General features: G+C 42.3%; 2 protein-coding genes across 2 annotated transcripts in view; both read right to left on the minus strand.

The window, feature by feature from the left end:
- The window catches only part of LOC137760723 (regulator of G-protein signaling protein-like), a 33,977-nt gene extending 26,010 nt beyond the window's left edge, over positions 1 to 7,967 (minus strand). Inside the window, 3 exon segments of the mRNA XM_068537632.1 lie at positions 1,105 to 1,179; positions 5,038 to 5,120; positions 7,955 to 7,967. Of these exon segments, the coding sequence (XP_068393733.1) occupies positions 1,105 to 1,179; positions 5,038 to 5,120; positions 7,955 to 7,967 (171 nt within the window).
- Positions 7,968 to 16,718: 8,751 nt separating this feature from the next.
- LOC137761483 (transmembrane epididymal protein 1-like) lies at positions 16,719 to 17,492 on the minus strand. The gene has a single exon (XM_068538408.1). The coding sequence runs from the start codon at positions 17,490 to 17,492 to the stop codon at positions 16,719 to 16,721; it is 774 nt and encodes a 257-aa protein (XP_068394509.1).
- Positions 17,493 to 18,083: the final 591 nt, after the last annotated feature.

Here is an 18,083-nt window from a genome sequence, read left to right on the forward strand (position 1 = left end):
TTGGTAGGAAAGGAAAGGCTTGTTTTTTCATCAGAAAAATCTTTCTTATTCCTGGGTGAGGTTGTTTAAGAAAAGGTCAAAGTAAAAAAAAAAATCTAAGTTTTGCTTGAGAGAAGAGAAGCAGGAGAGATGTTAGTCTGTTGTGTCAAGTCATAACTCTACTCAACTTGCTTCTTTGTAAGCACACTTACAATTTCTCACAAGCTCCCAACCCATATCACCAGCACAACGTGTACAAAAACACACAAACACTCACACATAACATCATTTAGAATACGGGATGGATTCCTGAAGGATCTACCTACCAGAGAAAGGAAAAGAAAATAAAAATTTTAAGTCTCGGGGTTCTCCTAAGAAAGCCAAATATAAGAATCGAGTGGAGTGTCTTTCTCAGCTCTCCAGATCCCAGAGCAAAATAAAACCTTGTTGTGAGCATGGCTGAGTGACCTTTCTAATGCCACATGTCACAGGTAGGGCACGAGGAAGCCATTGATGAGTCCAAGGTCTACAGAGTGGAAAAGGAGAACAGGAAGGGGGGAAAAGGAGAAGAGAAAGACAGTGGAAAAGGACAAGGAAAAAACATATAAAGGGAAAAAAAGATTGGGAGAAAGATATGCCTCATGGTCAAGTAGTAACTAGGAACTGTTGAGTGTCATCTTGATTTGAGCTACACCTTACTATGCAAATAATTGCTATGTGGCCCATGGGATGCACTGCCTATCCCTCACCCATGGCAAGCATAGCCAATCAATTCTCAGACTCTTTCTGGCTTCGGTGTGGCCTCAGAGTTCTTCTCAACACAGTGCTCCAAGCATCTACTACCAAACAACCACAGTGGACACGAGAGGTTAATCCCTTTTGCTAACCATGGACTAAAATATAGAGGAAAGAACTCACCAGCAGTTGCTTGCCCAAGTGGTAAAAATCCAAAAAAGGAGAAATGTCTACCTGGCTTGATGCTGTTTGTCCTACTTACCTGCTTTATAGTTTCTTCCATAGTGACCCTCAGGAGCTCCTATCCCTCTCCCTCTCCCAATCCACACATCAAATTCAGCTGCCTCTTCCCCCATCCCAAACCATACACCATTCAAGAATCATACTCACCAAGTCATGGGGTATTTCTGGCCACAAGCTCCACTATGAATTTTCGAGAGTGTAAAATGGTGTCTGACCAAAGACCTGCAAAAGAAAGGTAAGAAACAGCCAAAGGGGTCTAGAGTTTCTCTTCATGAAAATGTCGCAGTTCATCTGCAGCCACAGGCGAAGAGAGGTTCCATTGCTTTTCTATTTCAAGGGACATTAATTCTTAACTTTATTCCACTGAATCAACTTGCTTTGTGAAAAACAACCAAGAAAGATTAAATTGCAAGATTCATTTATCTTTGGCTCCATCCTGACCTGGCCTGGGAGTTATCTTGCCTGTGTGCAAAGGCCAAAGCTCATGACATTAAAAGGTATTTATTTAGTGTATTGCATTATTCATTTCTACTGGACTTAGAAAGTTAGAGCAAAGGCTTAAAGCCTTTTCATGAAGAGAAATACCTTGGGATTTGCCTAAATTCTTTAACTGGAGAAAGTAGAGAGAACAGAGGATGTGAGGATTAAAGGTACAAATTACTTAGGGGGGCATTAAGAGTGTCCAAAATTGATAGAAAATTCTAGGCTACTGTCCTCTTTTGTCAGGGAGAAGGGTCTGTGACCTAGGCAGCTTTGAGATTAATGTGAAAGGGCTTCTATGTTTACAGGTAGCTATGCTTAGCAGTCTGACCGTAGGCATCAAAATGTCTCAAAGTGTCCCCAAAGTATTTGTGATAAACCAGAGGGGCTAAAGTGAACTCTCAGCACATCACGTCATTCTGACCATCTCCCCGAGACTGGAAGCCCCAAACTTTTGTCATTCTGTGGCCCCCTCCTTCCCTTCCCTTTGTTCTTGGCTGTATCGATGGAAGGTGATTGTGTTGCCTGCACTTCACAAATATCGGTCTATGAAGGAGACTCAATCCTTCGTGACCCCTCCCTGCTCTGCACTCAGTGTTGGACAAGACACGCCCTGCCTGACATGTGAAGTTACCTTTATGGGATGTGCGGTGGGACTGTGAAATCATGAGATTTTGTGGGAGTAGTGCGTGGGAGCATTTTCACCATGTGACATTTGTGCCATTGAGGGCAGGAGGCTGATGTGGAAAACATGCCGGGCCTGGAGCCACAGGACCTGGTCAACTCTAGGACTGCCCCAGATTTGCCAAGTGATCTTAGACAAGTCATTTAACTTCTGAGACCCATCTGTAAGGAGGGAGTGATGTTGACCTTACAGGGTGATTATGGAAATTAAATGGTAGAAATTTGTAAATTGACAGCAGCATTCAACATGAAATACCACTGTCTTCCTAAATAGACCACAGCTACTTAAATGGCCAGGACTTTCTCAGGATTCTACTTCCCACATTACATTCGCCATTTCTATGACATTATTGTGGGCTGCATAATTAAGCTGACAAGCTGATTAGCTAAAATGCCTTAAGGTTACTTCTGAAACCTTTCGTTAAGACAGTGGCAGATGCTGGAGTATGAGTGAGGATCACCCCCAAACACCTGCTCTTCGAGGCCTTTTCCTCCTTCCCTTTTTTACCATGTCGCTTTCACCGCCATCCACCCAGGCACCGAAGCGTGCTACCCTGATCCCTCTCTTCTTGTTACCACCTCTGTCTGACATTCAAAGTGATAGGTCCTGCATTTCGCTTTGGAAAAATCTCTCCTATTTATCCATCCTCTTCATCATTTTGCCTTTAGACTCTCATCACCTCTCACCTAGACTCTTGAAACAACCTCCTGACTAGTTTCCCTGCCTCCACTGTGGCCCCCTGACAGCGCTATCCATGGCCAGACTTCTGCAGAAATAATTTTCCTGGATGAAAGTCTGATCATGTCACTCCTTTACCTAAACCTCTGATGATTTTCTATCGCCCGCAGAATGATGTCCAAACTCCTAAGCTCGGCCTCCCTGCTCTCGGAGGCCTGGCTCTGCAGCCTCATCTCCTGCTATGTCTGCCGGTCACAACTTGTTCCTCAGCCTTACTGAGTTACTTAGAGTTTCCCCCAAGGTGCCATAGGACTGTATTCCATGGTGCCTTTACTTACTCTGTTCTGTCCCTAAAGCCTCTGCTTCTCTTGATACTCAGCCCCCCAGTCTTTTCCTCTTGCTTCTTTATCCACCCTTCCCTCCCCATCTTCGTCCCCAGCCAATTGTCAAATAACTAGTCTTCTTTCCAGGCTTGGTTTGTGTGACCTCTTCACTGGCACCTTTCTGACTCTTCCAGGTAGGAGTGGCCTCTTCCTCCGATGTACTCCACTACCTCCTAGAGACTTCAATCATGTCATCCACAACCCTTTGTGCACTCACCTTAAATATTGGTCTCTCACATTAGACTGGAATTCCTTGAAGACACAGATGGTATCATTAATATCTGTGTCCCCAGGACTAAGCCCAGTGTCTAGCACAAAGTGGCCACCCAATAGGTGTTTGTGGAATAATAGTGTTTTTTCCTAGTTTTGTGAAATTTCACGTTTTAACAGGTAGCATCCATGGAAAAGGGTGCACTGAGATAAGCAAATATTTATAAGGCACCAGCATTCAGATGTAACCAAATACTTAAACCAAAAAAGAAGCAGGATTAGTGTAGGTTTGGGTTTAAGAACATTTTGATATTTCAGGTTTGTTTTAGTTGCATAGATTGAGAACATATATAGATTTGGTTCCAGTTAACAACTCAGCAATTGCTATCTGCCAAACACCGGGTGAAGGGAGTAGAGCAGAGTGAATAATCCATGGTCCTTTTCCTGGAGGAATTCACAACTTCACAGTCCAGTGGGGGAGATACACACATATAACACAAGAGAGTTGCAAAGTGCCAAGGGGCACAGAGGCAGGGAGAAATAACTTCCTATTGGGAGGACCTAGAAACTCCTTAAGCAGAGCAGGATTTAACTAGAGATCTGAAAAATGGTTAAGAGATTGGTGGGTGAAACTATGGAAGTTAAGAACACAGTCAAGGAGAAGCGTAGAGGTGGGAGAATGCCAGGTGTGCTTTGCAAGTGTAGAGCGGCCATCACTGCAGCTCTGGGTACCAGCAAAGTGTGTGATGAAAGATAACTCTGGACAGGCAAAGGAGATCAAGGAGGCTGGGGATTTAAGATATCATTATATCAATAATTGGAACTCCTGGAGATTTTAGAGGATTTTCTACTTCATATTTATTTGCTCAAATTGAAATAGTTTTGATTTGGTAAGAAGTTAATTTTTAAAAAAATGCTGGAGAGGGTGTGGAGAAAAGGGAACCCTCTTGCACTGTTGGTGAGAATGTAAACTGTTACAGCCATTATAAGGAACAGTATGGAGGTTCCTTAAAAAACTAAAAAATAGAATTACCCTATAACCCAGCAATCCCACTACTGGGCATATACCCAGAGGAAACCATAATTCAAAAAGACACATGCACACCAGTGTTCATTGTAGCACTATTTACAATAGCCAGGTCATGGAAGCAACCTAAATGCCCATCGACAGATGAATGGATAAAGAAGATATGATACATATATACAATGGAATATTACTCAGTCATAAAAAGGAACAAAATTTTGGGTCATTTGTAGAGATGTGGATGAATCTAGAGACTGTCATACAGAGTGAAGTAAGTCAGAAAAAGAAAAACAAATATCATATATTAATGCATATATATGGAACCTAGAAAAATGGTACAGATGAACCTGTTTGCAGGGCAGAAACAGAGGCACAGATGTAGAGAACAAGCATATAGACACCAAGGGGGGAAAGTGGCGGGGGGTGGTGGTGGTGGTGGGATGAATTGGGAGATTGGGATTGACATATATAGACTAATATGTATAAAATGGATAACTAATAAGAACCTGCTGTATAAAAAATAAATAATATAAAATTTAAAAAAAAAAGGCACTCAGCTCAGTAAGATTCATTATTCAGCTGTTGATGAAACATTTGGATTTAAGTCTGAGAATGCTTACTAGGAGAGAAAGAAATGTGTTGAAAAAATCAGCAAAGATTTCATCCTCTAGAAGAATTATAAGATATGTAGAACCAATTATCTCTATATGGGGAGAAAAAAATCTCTCATAAGCAGGATTGCTTTGAGGATGGGAAAATGAAGCAATTGAATGGATCATTTCACAGGGGTAAATCTCAGCCTGATGATGGCTTTTAGGGTCATCTAACTCAATTTCTCCCCTCTCCAGGACCCTCGTCTGCAACATCGCTCTGCTTAAACACTCCCAGCTGTGGGGAGCTCCCCGCCTCACAGGACTGCCCATTCCATTTATGAAGAGAGAAAATAGTTTCATAAGGTCTTTCCTACTGTGAACTGCCTTCCTTTACCTTCTTTCCATTTGTTGAAACTCTGCCCTCTGAAGCTTGACTGAATTCTTCTAAGTCCTCTTTTAATGGACAAAGAGCCCATATTTACAAAGTCATTACAACCTTCTGCCTACCTCCACCCCTTCTGGCTAGTCACTAAGCATTTCTTCAATAATTCATCACATGGCCTCCTTTCTGTCTGGTTCCCTTCTCATTGGCTGAAGGGGCACCCACAACTCAAGCATTCCACATCCTTCCCAGCGAGGAGCATAAGACAACTATTACCCATGTTCTATGTTATATTAGCATGGCCAGAAATGGGGTTAGCTTTCACCATCTTTAATTTGTGCAGTCACTTTTCAGAAATCAAGTCAAATTTCAACTTGTCGGTTTGGGCCCAACAGTAAAACCCCAAAAAGAGGTTTTTTGAATATATTGGTAATGCAACATATTTATTATTTCTCTCAAGCTTGATCATTGTGCTTCCCAAGTTAATCTAAGGAAATAAGTGTTGACTGTCTCAAAGCCAAGCATAGAGACCACAGGTGGACTAGGTGGCCTCTCTAAGTTTATTCTAATTCACTGTCTCTGCTTTTTAGTGTATAATGTCAACTGGTAAATAGTAAGTTAATTGTTCTATCAATGGCCCAGCATTTTTCCATCATGCCTAAAGTGTATAATGAAAGACTTATAGGGCTTCCCTGGTGGCACAGTGGTTAAGAATCCACCTGCCAATGCAGGGGACACTGGTTCGAGCCCTGATCCAGGAAGATGCCACATGCTGCGGAGTAACTAAGCCCGTGAGCCACAACCACTGAGCCTGTGCTCTAAAGCCCACGAGCCACAATTACTGAACCCGCGCACCGCAACTACTGAAGGCTGCGCGCCTAGAGCCCGTGCTCCACAACAAGACAAGCCACTGTATTGAGAAGCCCACATACTGCAACAAAGAGTAGCCCCTGCTCGCCGCAACTAGACAAAGCCCGCACACAGCAACGAAGACCCAACACAGCCAAAAATAAATAAATAAATTTATATATTAAAAAAAAACACTCATAAAATGAGAAACTTAAATATTATACTCTAGTCCTATCTCTCAGCCAGCTAAATGTCTGGTGAGAAAAGTACATGCCACTCCACTAGGGTGAAGTTGTAATAACATAAGAAAGCTAAACACTCTCTTTCATTACTTTTCCTAATGACACTTTGGTGGTTATTGTCTTCTAATAATAGAAATAGAAATAGAAACCCAGACAATCAAACACGATTGTAACACAACTGATGCCCGTTCTTGCCCTCTGCTCCATAGATGTCTTTTTCTTTTGCTACCTAGTGTTGTAAAGATTGATGTGTTTTTTTCTATCTGCCTTCTCCTCAGCCCTCTGCTCATCTTTTAATGAGAATTCCCTGATTTAATTAATCTATTCCACATGGATATTTTCAAAATCTATGTTCTCAGTCCAGACTTCTTTCTTTGGCTCTAGTTTTAAATATCCAATGAGCTATGGGACATCTCCACATGGACACCCATCAAGCACTTTCATCTCAACATTTTCAAAGCTGATCTGATCATTTTCCTTCCCAACCTTCTCCTTTTCCTGTTTTCCCAGTCTCAGTTACTGGAACCACCATCCAATTGTCTAAACCAGAAACTTGAAAATCATCTTTGATTCTTGTTGCTCTCTTTCTCTCTCTCTTTCTCTCAATACTCCCCTATGCAGTGGAGGAGTATTCCTCAACTGTCTTCCTCAACGGACTGAGCTCTTGAGAGGAAGGACTTTTGTCTTTTCATCTTTCTTCCTCTAGACACTAAGAGTGTTTGCACAGTGTCTAAGTTCTGTCAATGTTGAATGAATTGTTCTTTCAGAAAACATCTTCAATCGTTTGGACTTTTGTTCATTTGTTGTTATTCATAAATCCTGGCATGGATTTGCTGAATAACATTATTGAGACGATCTGAGTGCAGGAAAGCAAGGTTTTGGATAAATTTCTCAATCGATTGTTTTCTGTAGTCACACATACTCTTGGTGACAAGGGGCTTGACTGTGACAGTGCTTGGTATTAACACTAGTCTTCACGAGATATAGCAACAAGGCTCTCCATATCCTCCACTTCCCTGTCCTATTTCTCCATTCTTGTTTTTCCATTCTCACCTGTTTTGCCTTCAAACTTCATTATAATCTGAGCAGGGTTTCAACATTCGTTCCACACAATAGTGATACTGATGTGGTAACAAAGAAATTGTTGGATAACCCCAAACCTCATGCTAGCCTTCTCCCTGGAGGCGGTATGACACACAATGGCCCAATATGCATTTTAATTCTTCCCTCTTAGTTATCCCTCCTAGTTGCCTTAGTTGTCTTATGAATGGGACTCTATCTGATCCTAAAAGATGTGGTAGCATAAGGTGGGTTAAGGGGAGAAAAGAGAAGAAAAACAACTGGTATGAATAACATAAAATCTACATGTGGTGTCCCTGAATGACTCATTCCTGTTAACGACCACGAAGATGAGTGGTTTGCCTTATTTGGGGGGCTCAAAGCCGCAGAGACATCCCTCTCAGAGACTCACCAGCATTGCTCATGTTGCCTTGCTCTTCCTGCCACTGCGATTGATTAGGAGCAGAATTAGACCCCAGTCAACAGAACCCTGCTCCTTATGAATGCACAATGACACCTTCTCTTAGGGGTTCCAGATTCTATACTTCTTGTAGAGACCTCAATCTGAAAATAAGTCTTTATGTTACCTGATCTTCTGGATTCCCTTAACCATACAGACTCTTCCCATACTTAGGGCTTTAGTCCATACTATTTGGTGTGGTTTGACAGTTTCTTTATAATTGTTGTCTAGATCCTGAGTTTAAGTTCTGTCTTTTTAACTTGATTTTATGCTTCCAGGGAGTAGGAATCTGTTCATTTATTTCTCATGTGTCTTTTGGATCCAATATCCTGCTAGAAATTTAACAGGTACACAGTGAATGTTTAATGACTTGACTTGTCTCTCAGAGAAGCTGGAAAATTCAACCTAATATCCATGCTGTTTTCCACCCCTTCTCTTCCTTCCCAAAGAGTTACCTCTGGTTGGCTGTGGGTTACTATCCACTGGCTTTGAAAAAAGATTGAATAAACATTAGCTGAATGCCTTCCATGAGGAAGAATTAGACTAGGTGTTTATAGTTGCTTCTCATTCAATTCTCAGCCATGCAAAATAGGGATTATCATAACCTCCTTTTCAATGAAAGATAGTAAGTGCAACACTGAGATTGGACTCTGCGTATTTGATTCAAGAACCCATGTTATTTCAAATGTGCCAGTAAATGAAACCTCCCTTTCACATGAAAAACAAATTTTAATGGGCTTAGAAATAACTCTCTTGGACTTTCTCACAATGGTGTATTTTTCTGTATAATGTCTCCTGCCACTTCTTGTGTGTATCCTTATATGTTTAATTAGACTTTCCCACAGATGTTATAAAGGAAGATATAAACAATATCTATATGGAAAGGAGCTACTTAGTAAAAGGTACCCCACATATCTAGGAATTTTACCATAAGACTGAGACAAAGTCATTTAATATTTTCATCAAATCATAGCACACAAAAGAACTGCAGATTTTCTGTGACCAATTTTGACCAGAAATGTTCTAATCCTGATCAATCCCTCATTCATCTAAACCAATCACTCCAGAAAAATAGAGGCAAGCAAGAGGCAATACGGGAAAGAAGTTATAATTCTTTCATTTTAATTTTTCTCAGGATGGTATAATGGTTTTCTATTGTAAACTGGGCCAGGCCTACTTCTGGGGTCATGAGCAGCTCAAAGAAAAGAGCAGAACACTTTTTATCCACATAGAAAGAGTCTTATTAGAGATGAAGAACAATAATAACCGATGAGAAAGGAGGCAGAAGTAATTTCTAGCAAGGTCTAAAACATTTTTTGCAAGTTGGAAATTTGGAACTCAGCATGAGTTTACTCACAGAGAACAGCTTGCTGTAAGACAAGTGTTCAGAAGATTTTAACGTGGAAATTAACTTTTGTTACTCATTTTTTATTGCCTTCAAATGGGTTTGAAGACTAAGTTCTTGTTCACTTGAAGGAGAGGCAAATGATTTTGGGTAGTCCCGGGTTTGGGTCTGATTGGCCACATTTAGATCCCTCCTTACACTGTCCTAGGATACCTGTAAATCAGCCCAAAGAGGATCCTGAACACCGAGTGGGTCAGGAGCAAGTGCATTTATTAACGTTTTGTGTAGCTTTGTTTTGGTCACTCAGTCTCTGACCGTCCTTCTTATTTGGGGTGAAAAATTGTGTGAGTCTTGGAGGGACTGTCTCCTGCCAGAGGGGCCAGACAATCCCTCTCCTGTTCTGGCCACAAGGACATGGGCACCTGTCCTAGACTCAGCAGTCAGATCCTCCATCCAGAACTCTTCATCTTGAAGGGGTGACTCAAAGCAGTTATACTCCAATAAACAATAATAATTATAATAATTTTAAAAAGCAAAAGAAAAAAGCTCAGGGGCAATGGGAGATTATGCATGGTGGTGCTTATTACAGCAAAGGCTCATTGGTGATGGTGCCAGCAGTAGTGGCCCAGTGGAGATGTCCACAAAGTCTGAAAGGAGATGCTGTAGTTGAAAATTGCCTTTGATTGCAATGGGAGGTGGTGCTAACCACCGAAGACAAAGTATATGTGGGTATCATAATAGCAGCTATGGTGTATGGATATCAGAATGATCGAACCCACAGATCCTTTGTGGTGGCTATTGATCATAGGGTCCTTTGGAAACAATGTGTGGCAGCTCACTAAGATTCTACTTGAGAACATAAGCTACATGGTGGCAGGAATTTTGTACTTTTTTTTTTTTTTTTTTTTTTTTTTTATAAATTTATTTATTTTTGGCTGCACTGGGTCTTCATTGCTGCGCGCGGGCTTTCTCTAGTTGTGGTGAGCAGGGGCTACTCTTCGTTGCGGTGCGCAGGCTTCTCATTGTGGTGGCTTCTCTTGTTGCAGAGCACGGGCTCTAGGCATGCGGGCTTCAGTAGTTGTGGCACGCGGGTTCTAGAGCACAGGCTCAGTAGTTGCAGCGCACAGGCTTAGTTGCACCACAGCATGTGGGATCTTCCCGGACCAGCGCTCGAACCCGTGTCCCCTGCATTGGCAGGCGGATTCTTTACCGCTGCGCCACCAGGGAAGCCCTGTACTCTTTTTGAAAATGATGCATCCCAAACATCTAGAGCAGTTTCTGTCACGTGGAAGTGCTCAATAAATATTTGAGTGAATGAATTAATATGAATTTGAACCAAAAATGGGCTGTCATGTAGCATTCCAGGCCCCTCATCAAATTTCAGTCCTGAGTCAGACCTAGAAGCTCTTAAATGAAAAGAAAGTATTTTGCCCCTTAGGAAGAACCTCACGATATTTTTGCAAGTATTTCCTGGGAGTCTCTTCCTAACTTTTGCCAAAGAGATCTACTGCCATTTCCAGGGTAAGTGTGCACTGGAGTAAAGGAGATGCCCAGAGCTTTGGGAAATGATTGCACACTGGATCTGCTCCAACACACAACTGGTAAGTGGTAAAGCTGAGATGTGAAGTTAGGTATAATTTTTTTAAATAACAATATATTTTAAATAACAATATATACTATTATATATAAATATATTTATATATATAATAATAATCATCTGGGGCACTTGTAAAATATACAAAACCCTTGAGCCTCCCCCAGGCTCTTCTAAGCTAGAGTTGTCAGAGCAGGGACCTGGTAATGTATGTGTTAACCAAGCACCCCAGGTGATTCTTATCATCACACAAGTTCGGGAGACATCTGGGACCCTTTCACTTTGGGAACTAGAAGGTCTTGAAAGGTCAGGGATCTAACCATCATGTAATTCAAACCTCTAGCTAGCGTTTTTGGCTTTTAGTCCTTGCTATTATTGGGGTGACAACACTCCATTTGGTTGCTAATAGCTCCAGTAATCAGCCTCTTTGAGCTGCAGGGAAGATAGTGGGGCAGTGATTAGGAGGAGAAGCTGGTTTCACATATCTTCATTGAAGACAACTCTAAAACAATAGTGTCTTAAGGAATGTGGGTATATACCAGTGCTGTATAGGCCACTCTTCTAGGAAGAGAACTAAAAGAATTTCCTTTGCCCAGGTTATGATCTCTCTTTTCCAAAGGAAGTGATAATCTAAGGAATAAAATGTGATTATTAAATTATTCAGAGCTTCACCCTGAATTGTCTTAAGATATGTGCATGTGGGTGTTACACTGATTAATGAATGAGGTAATTGATGATTGAAGAAACATTGTAGGCTACAAACTCATCTTGGAACACATGAAACATCAAGACACACATGCAAATACATTGTACTTTTAAAAAATGTGTGCTATTTTGTGTATGTTGTTTCTTATACAATAAAATGCTTAAATTCTGTTTTGCATTTTAAAATCTGACATTAAATTTACAAGAGTCTTTTTAAGTTCTTAGGAGAAACTTCTTTGTTAGGTTTGTAAATCTGCCTTGTTAGGTATGTAAAGCATTTTTTAAAATCATATTTTCAGCTCATAATATGAAATGCCTAAGGAATTTTAGTTAACAAAATATGGAAGTGGTATCTGTTTAGGAAAATTTGATTTATCAAATGTATGATTCTACTGAAAAATGAGGAAAAAGTGAAAACAATTTAAAATAAAATTACATTTAAAAGTAATTCTATATGCCAAGTTTAAAAGCTTAAAAATTAGTTTATAAATGTGTACCATAATATATTGAATATTGATTATAACACAAGCAGTTGCAAGCATTTTGTTGTTGGCACTGTGCTCCATTGGAAGAGCCCATTAATAATCTTCTACCTTTCACCTGAAATGCAAATTAATGAGCTTTCCATGAAACAATTTGTGTGGCTCTTCCTTAGCCACCCTTCCTAGGGGGCAGGAACTCAAGAGTTTTCTCGGGTACCATCGGGCCGTGAAATCCCATCACTGGAACTGCACTGCTGGGCTTACGAGTACAGGAATGTATGACCTCATAGTGCCTGCCCTGAACTCCTCTAACAAACTCCTGCGTATCCCTCAAAACCCAAATCAGAATTAAGTTGACATTTCATCCATGTTACACCTGTACTAGATGTTTTTATTTACTCATTCACCAACTATTTACTGTATGCCTATGTGATGAGCTAAATGAGCATTTTGATGACTTTTATAGAGTTGCTAAAAAACAGCCATTTTAGCTCAAGCATTTTGACACTGCTGTGTTTTTGAGACAAAAAAAATATATATCTATATATTTATGTATATACAGCTATCTGTATCTCTATATCTATCTATATATCTATCTATCCATCTATGTATCTATGTATATAGATCTATACATATATACTCTATATCTATTAGCTGCATTTTACGCTTATTCATGTCCACACATCTAAGTTTAATAGGAAACAAACAGACCTTCATTATGCTTACTAGATGCTTAGAAAACACTTGCTTATGTATTTTTCTACCTTCCTCTTCATCCTTCCCTCATTTCTTTTAAAATTGATACCTCAGCACAAATGGAGAGCAAGGGCCCTTTCCTAGCTCATGCAAAGATGGTGCCCTCTGGTGGATGGTGGTAAAGATTACACATTTGTCTCCAGAATTCTGTTTGGGCTTTTTAGTTTTCTTTTTTTCCCAGATTTATCTTCAGTTGATTTTACATTCCAGCGTCATTAGGATTACTGTCAGAGTGCTCATACCTACTGTGATATGAGGAATGCAGAAAGTTCCTTATCACCCAAACAGCAGCCCTGCCCATTCCACCATGATATCAGGCCTCAGTAATAATCCTTTGTGGCTTTGAAGGTCCCTGCTACTATTTATTATTTTGCCTCAAAGATACACATTGTGAGACATCATAATATTTTGAGGCATTAATTTACTACAAGAGATGAGCTCATCAGTATCTGATCTCAAAAGTACTCAAGCAAGACAGATCTGTCAAAAAGTGGCTTAGGTATGTCTTCAACTTTTACTTTTGTAGAGAGAAAATACCTTAAAATAGTAATATTTTGTCTGTTCTTTTCTGCCCTTGTATATAACTTTTCTCCCTATTAGTGAAAGATATTGCCTCAAGATGAGGTCAGATTGTAATACCAAAAAAAAAAAAAAAGTCAATTTTTAGGTTCAAAAAAATCGAAAATATGCTTTTAATATGAAGAAAAGGAGGCCTGAATGAAGTAGAAAACAGAGTTTTGTCAAATCACTAGGAACGAATATAGAGGAAAACCAGACTCCCTGCCACCCCAAACTCAAGGCACTAGAGGAGTTCGAACGAGGCCACAGGAAGGAGGAACTGCAAGGCTGGCCAAGGCCTGAAAAGATACCCAAGGTTGTGGGTAAGAAACAGGGGATGGGACCCAGAGGTGACAACCAGGAACAGAGTAGAACCTCCAGCGGAAAGTGCAGAGCTCCACAGTCACCAGGAGCAAGGAGAAGCACAGAAGCTGAGCTAATGTCTGGGGAATATTTTATTTCCACCCCGGGGACCATGGCTCATGTCCTGTAGACAGCATCATTACCTGATCATCCCAGTGGTGCAAGGTGTAAGCCTCCCATGGAGAGCTGCCCGCTGCTCACACACTGGGCGTTCAGCACATGCATGCCAGCCTGCATTCTGAGACACTGCTGAGCCCCCTGTAAATAACACTGGGAAGTACCTCTCTCCTTTGCAATCGTCAGAATGCTCACAGGTCCCCAAAACCAGAGAGTAGAGGCTCTTAACAGCCAGACAACAATTTACGTCTGCTACACCTTAACTTTTGAACAAGAAAATAAACAAGGAAGAATAGCACCAGAACCAAAGGAAAAGGGTTACATCTTGTTTTCCTAGGAACTAGAAATAAGGGAGAAACTAGAAGGATAATGGCTCTCTAGAATCCTTGTCCCAGCCTCACTCTGTTCTAAGCATAAATATTTTAGCCGTGACAGCAAGTAGGGAAGCTTAGATTCTCCACATCCTGGGGACAGCAGGGAGAAAAGCAGAATGGGTGGCATAAAGACATTCTTTTGCAAGTCCCCAATACTTTAACTCTACCCGCACAGAATTCCATTCCCTTTGACTCGCAGCTATAGCATTATGTGACATGGCTAAATGTCTACCTCCATTAAGCCACTTTGTTAAGACTTTTGAGTTTTAGGTTATCATCTATAAGTCTACCTCATAGAATAGTAGTGAGGATCAAAAAGAAAAATATGCAGAATAAACAAGCCATTGGATTTTTTATTGGAGTATAATTGCTTTACAATGTTGTGTTAGTTTCTGCTGTACAATGAGGAATATCAGAGATATATATATATATATATATATATATATATATAATCTCGCTTCCCTTTTGGACCTCCCTCCCCTCCCATCCCACCCATCTAGGTCATCACAGAGCACTGAGCTGATCTCCCTGTGCTATACAGCATGTTCCCACTAGCTATCTATTTTACACATGGCTTTGGGGGCGGGGTCTAGGTGGGGGTGGGGTTTAGGCGGTGGCGGGGTCTAGACTGAGGACATGCGCAGCTGGAAACGGCAGCATGGTGGGAGGGGGCCTCGGAGCGCCGAGTCTGGAGGTAAAGACCTGGGTGGGGGTGTGGGTGTGGAGCTTAGGCTCAGCGTGGCTAGAGGGAGCCTTGGAGGGTAGAGGATTAGGCCTGGGACCTCAGCAGACTCCCTGCAGCCCAATTGGGCAGGGGAAACACTGGCCGCATTCCCTTCTGAGGGAATCTCCCCATCCTCATTGATCCTCTCACTGTGGGTATGCCCCTCCTGAGCGTGGGAACCCCTCCCCTCGCCCAGCAGCCCCTCAGGGGCACTGCTCGCATCCAGCATCTACTTTCCCTCCCCGCCTCCCACCCTCTCACACCCTCAGGAGCCATGCAGCCAGAAGGGGCCTCGGAGGGCAGAGGATCAGGCCTGGGACCTCAGCAGGCTCCCTGGGGCCCAAGTGGACAGGGGAAAAGCTGGCCGCATTCACTTCCAACCCTCCGATCTCCCGAAGATCTCTCCCCATCCCTCATGACAACCTCACCATGAGTGGGCCCCTCTGGATGTGGGAAACCCACCCCTCCCACAGTCACCCCTCAGGGGCACCGGTCCCATCCCACCTCCACTTCTCCTCCCCACTCCCTCCCCTAGACATCCTACCGGGTGGCTTGGGGTTTCCTCCTGTCCCCTTAAGTGTCAGTGGTCCCCCACCAGTGCCTGGTAGATGCCCTAGTTGTGAGGAGGGGCAAACTCCGTGTCCTCCTAGTCTGCCATCTTGACTTAGCTCTAAGCCATTGGATTTTATTTTATATGAGAACCAGAAAAGATTGGGTGCAGGTGAGTCTTATTTGGAAATTCGTTGAGGTGTGTACACAGCAATGGGTTGATCTACCCAGGTAGAAGAATCTGACAGAAACTACACTTGGCAAGAAGGGGCTGGAGAAATTCTGGAAGCAGACAAACACTTTTGAGCCCTCACTATGTGCAGGTTGCTGCTCTGTTCTTCTAGACCCTGAAGAGGAAATTGCCTTTAAGGATTGTGGTGATGGTATCACAATATATTTATGCCCAAACTCATCAAAATGTATAACTTATGTCCAATTTTTTTATATATTAAGTACACCTCAACAAAGCTGAAAAAAAAAAGTATCTGACTTTCTGTTTGATAAACCATAAAGTAATCAAAAGAAAGACCTCAATAACAGTTCTCTGAGTTCTAGATGGTCAAATTAACAGTTCAGGTTTAGTATGAGTATTGAAGTGATCCAGAAAGAAAAAGGATGAGGAGGTGGTTATTATGATGGGTAAAATATTATGCTGCACGAAAGACTGTAAATCATTATAATTACTAAATGTCAGTGACTCGTGGTAAGTATTCTATGTGGTGGGTGAGGGATATTTATAAAAACCCAAAGGCACATTATAGTACATTTATATTCACTTTCTACTGGGTTGGGGTGGTGGGTGAGGAATGCAGAGAGGAGCAGGGCAAGCAGATTGCTTTGGCTGGAGCTGAGGCGAGTCGAGGGGAGATGGGGGAAATACTTGGGGAGTTGAAAGTGAAGGTCATAGTAACATGCCTCCTGGGTTCATTTGCCTTTTCCCTGCTCACTGCTTAGCAAACAAGACTGAAAGAAGCCAAAAGAGGAGAGAGCTGTATGCCCCTCCCAGCAGAGTGAGCTGCCTCGGTGGCACCTCTGAAGGAAAGACACTTGGTCTCCCTCTCTGACAGTTCCTCGCCCCACAACTTCTCCTCCAGTTGTTCCAGAATGTGCAGGTGAGAGGTACCCTTCCGGGCTCACCCGGTTCAGACATCAGCAAATGTAACAATACCACAAAAAGGAGACACCATAGATCCAGATCATCAAAATGACAAGGGAAGCCACATGCCAGCAGAAGAAGATGGTGACAAATAAAATATCATTTTTGTCATCATCCATCCATTTATGGCCAGAGATTGGTTTGTAAAGCATAAAGCCTATCTGGATGAGCCAAGAGCCTATAATCATATATAAAAAGGCCTTCATCACCCAGAGCTGCCACACGTTGGGAGCCCACAGCTCTGCGATCACCACCAGCAGCAGCAGGAACAAGGCCTGGATGAGCAGGACGTGACACTGCAGCTCCACTCCTTCTGAGTCCTGCAAGTGAGACACCATCAGGGGCAGAATCAGAAACATGCCCAGGGCTTGGGCGCCTTGTTCCAGGGCAGGAGACCTCTGGGGCAGCAGGTTCTGGCTCACCACATCTACACACCCACTCAGGAAGAAGGTCGTGTAGAGAGTGAGATGTTGCCACTGTTTGTGGTACAAAAAGTTTCTCTGGTGATATATCTTGCTGATCAGTACAAACTGCCCTTGAATGTTATGCAGTTCTTGGGCTACTAAAATGAAGGAGCTCAATATCTTCGCCACTCCCACACAGTATATTTGCTGCAGCCTCGCCCATCTTCCTTTGCTCCAGGGACGGCGTGGCAGATACTGGACAGGGTAGTTGCATATCAAGGCCCTGGAGACGAGTCGTGCGTGATAAAGTCCATAGAAGAAGAGAGACAGTCCTGGGTACAGATGACCCTCAAAGCCTCCCATGAGACTGAAGGTAGGTCTGAGCACTGGCAGAGTCAAGAGGCTCCGGAGTGGCCACGTCAGGCTCTAGAGTGTGGAGGGGGCTTCGTGAAGTCTACTTATATTCTCTATTCAGCTCATTGCATCCACATACAGAAGGAAAAGGGTTTTGGAGAAAACCCAAACTTTTTTTTGGGTGGGTGTCATGGTTTCCATTCTGGTCTTCTGCTCTGGTTCATTGATAGCTAACCAACCATTGCCAGATGAAGAAATAAGCATATTCACCAGCACAATGCTTGAGCGTCTCTCCTTTTCAGAGACAATGCCATAGGCCCTCCATTGCCTCTCCTCCCCCTTGTCCCCATTTCTACCTTCCTTACTTCCCTCCCAAATTCACAGAACATAAGCAAGTACTCAGAGACAGCAAGGAGAACACACAATATAGGGTAAATCCGTTAAGAAAAAAAAAAAGAAAGAAAAAGAAAGCTTCCCTCTTCTGGGAAGTGTCCCCTCAAACCATCTGGGTCAAGTGGGAGCTGTCATCTTTTATTCAATTCTCCTTTCCTAGTCATAGATCAGCCAAGGGATGGACACCTGACCCAGCTAAGTCAATCT

Source organism: Eschrichtius robustus, chromosome 3 (assembly GCF_028021215.1).
Source record: "Eschrichtius robustus isolate mEscRob2 chromosome 3, mEscRob2.pri, whole genome shotgun sequence".
Lineage (NCBI taxonomy): Eukaryota > Metazoa > Chordata > Mammalia > Artiodactyla > Eschrichtiidae > Eschrichtius > Eschrichtius robustus.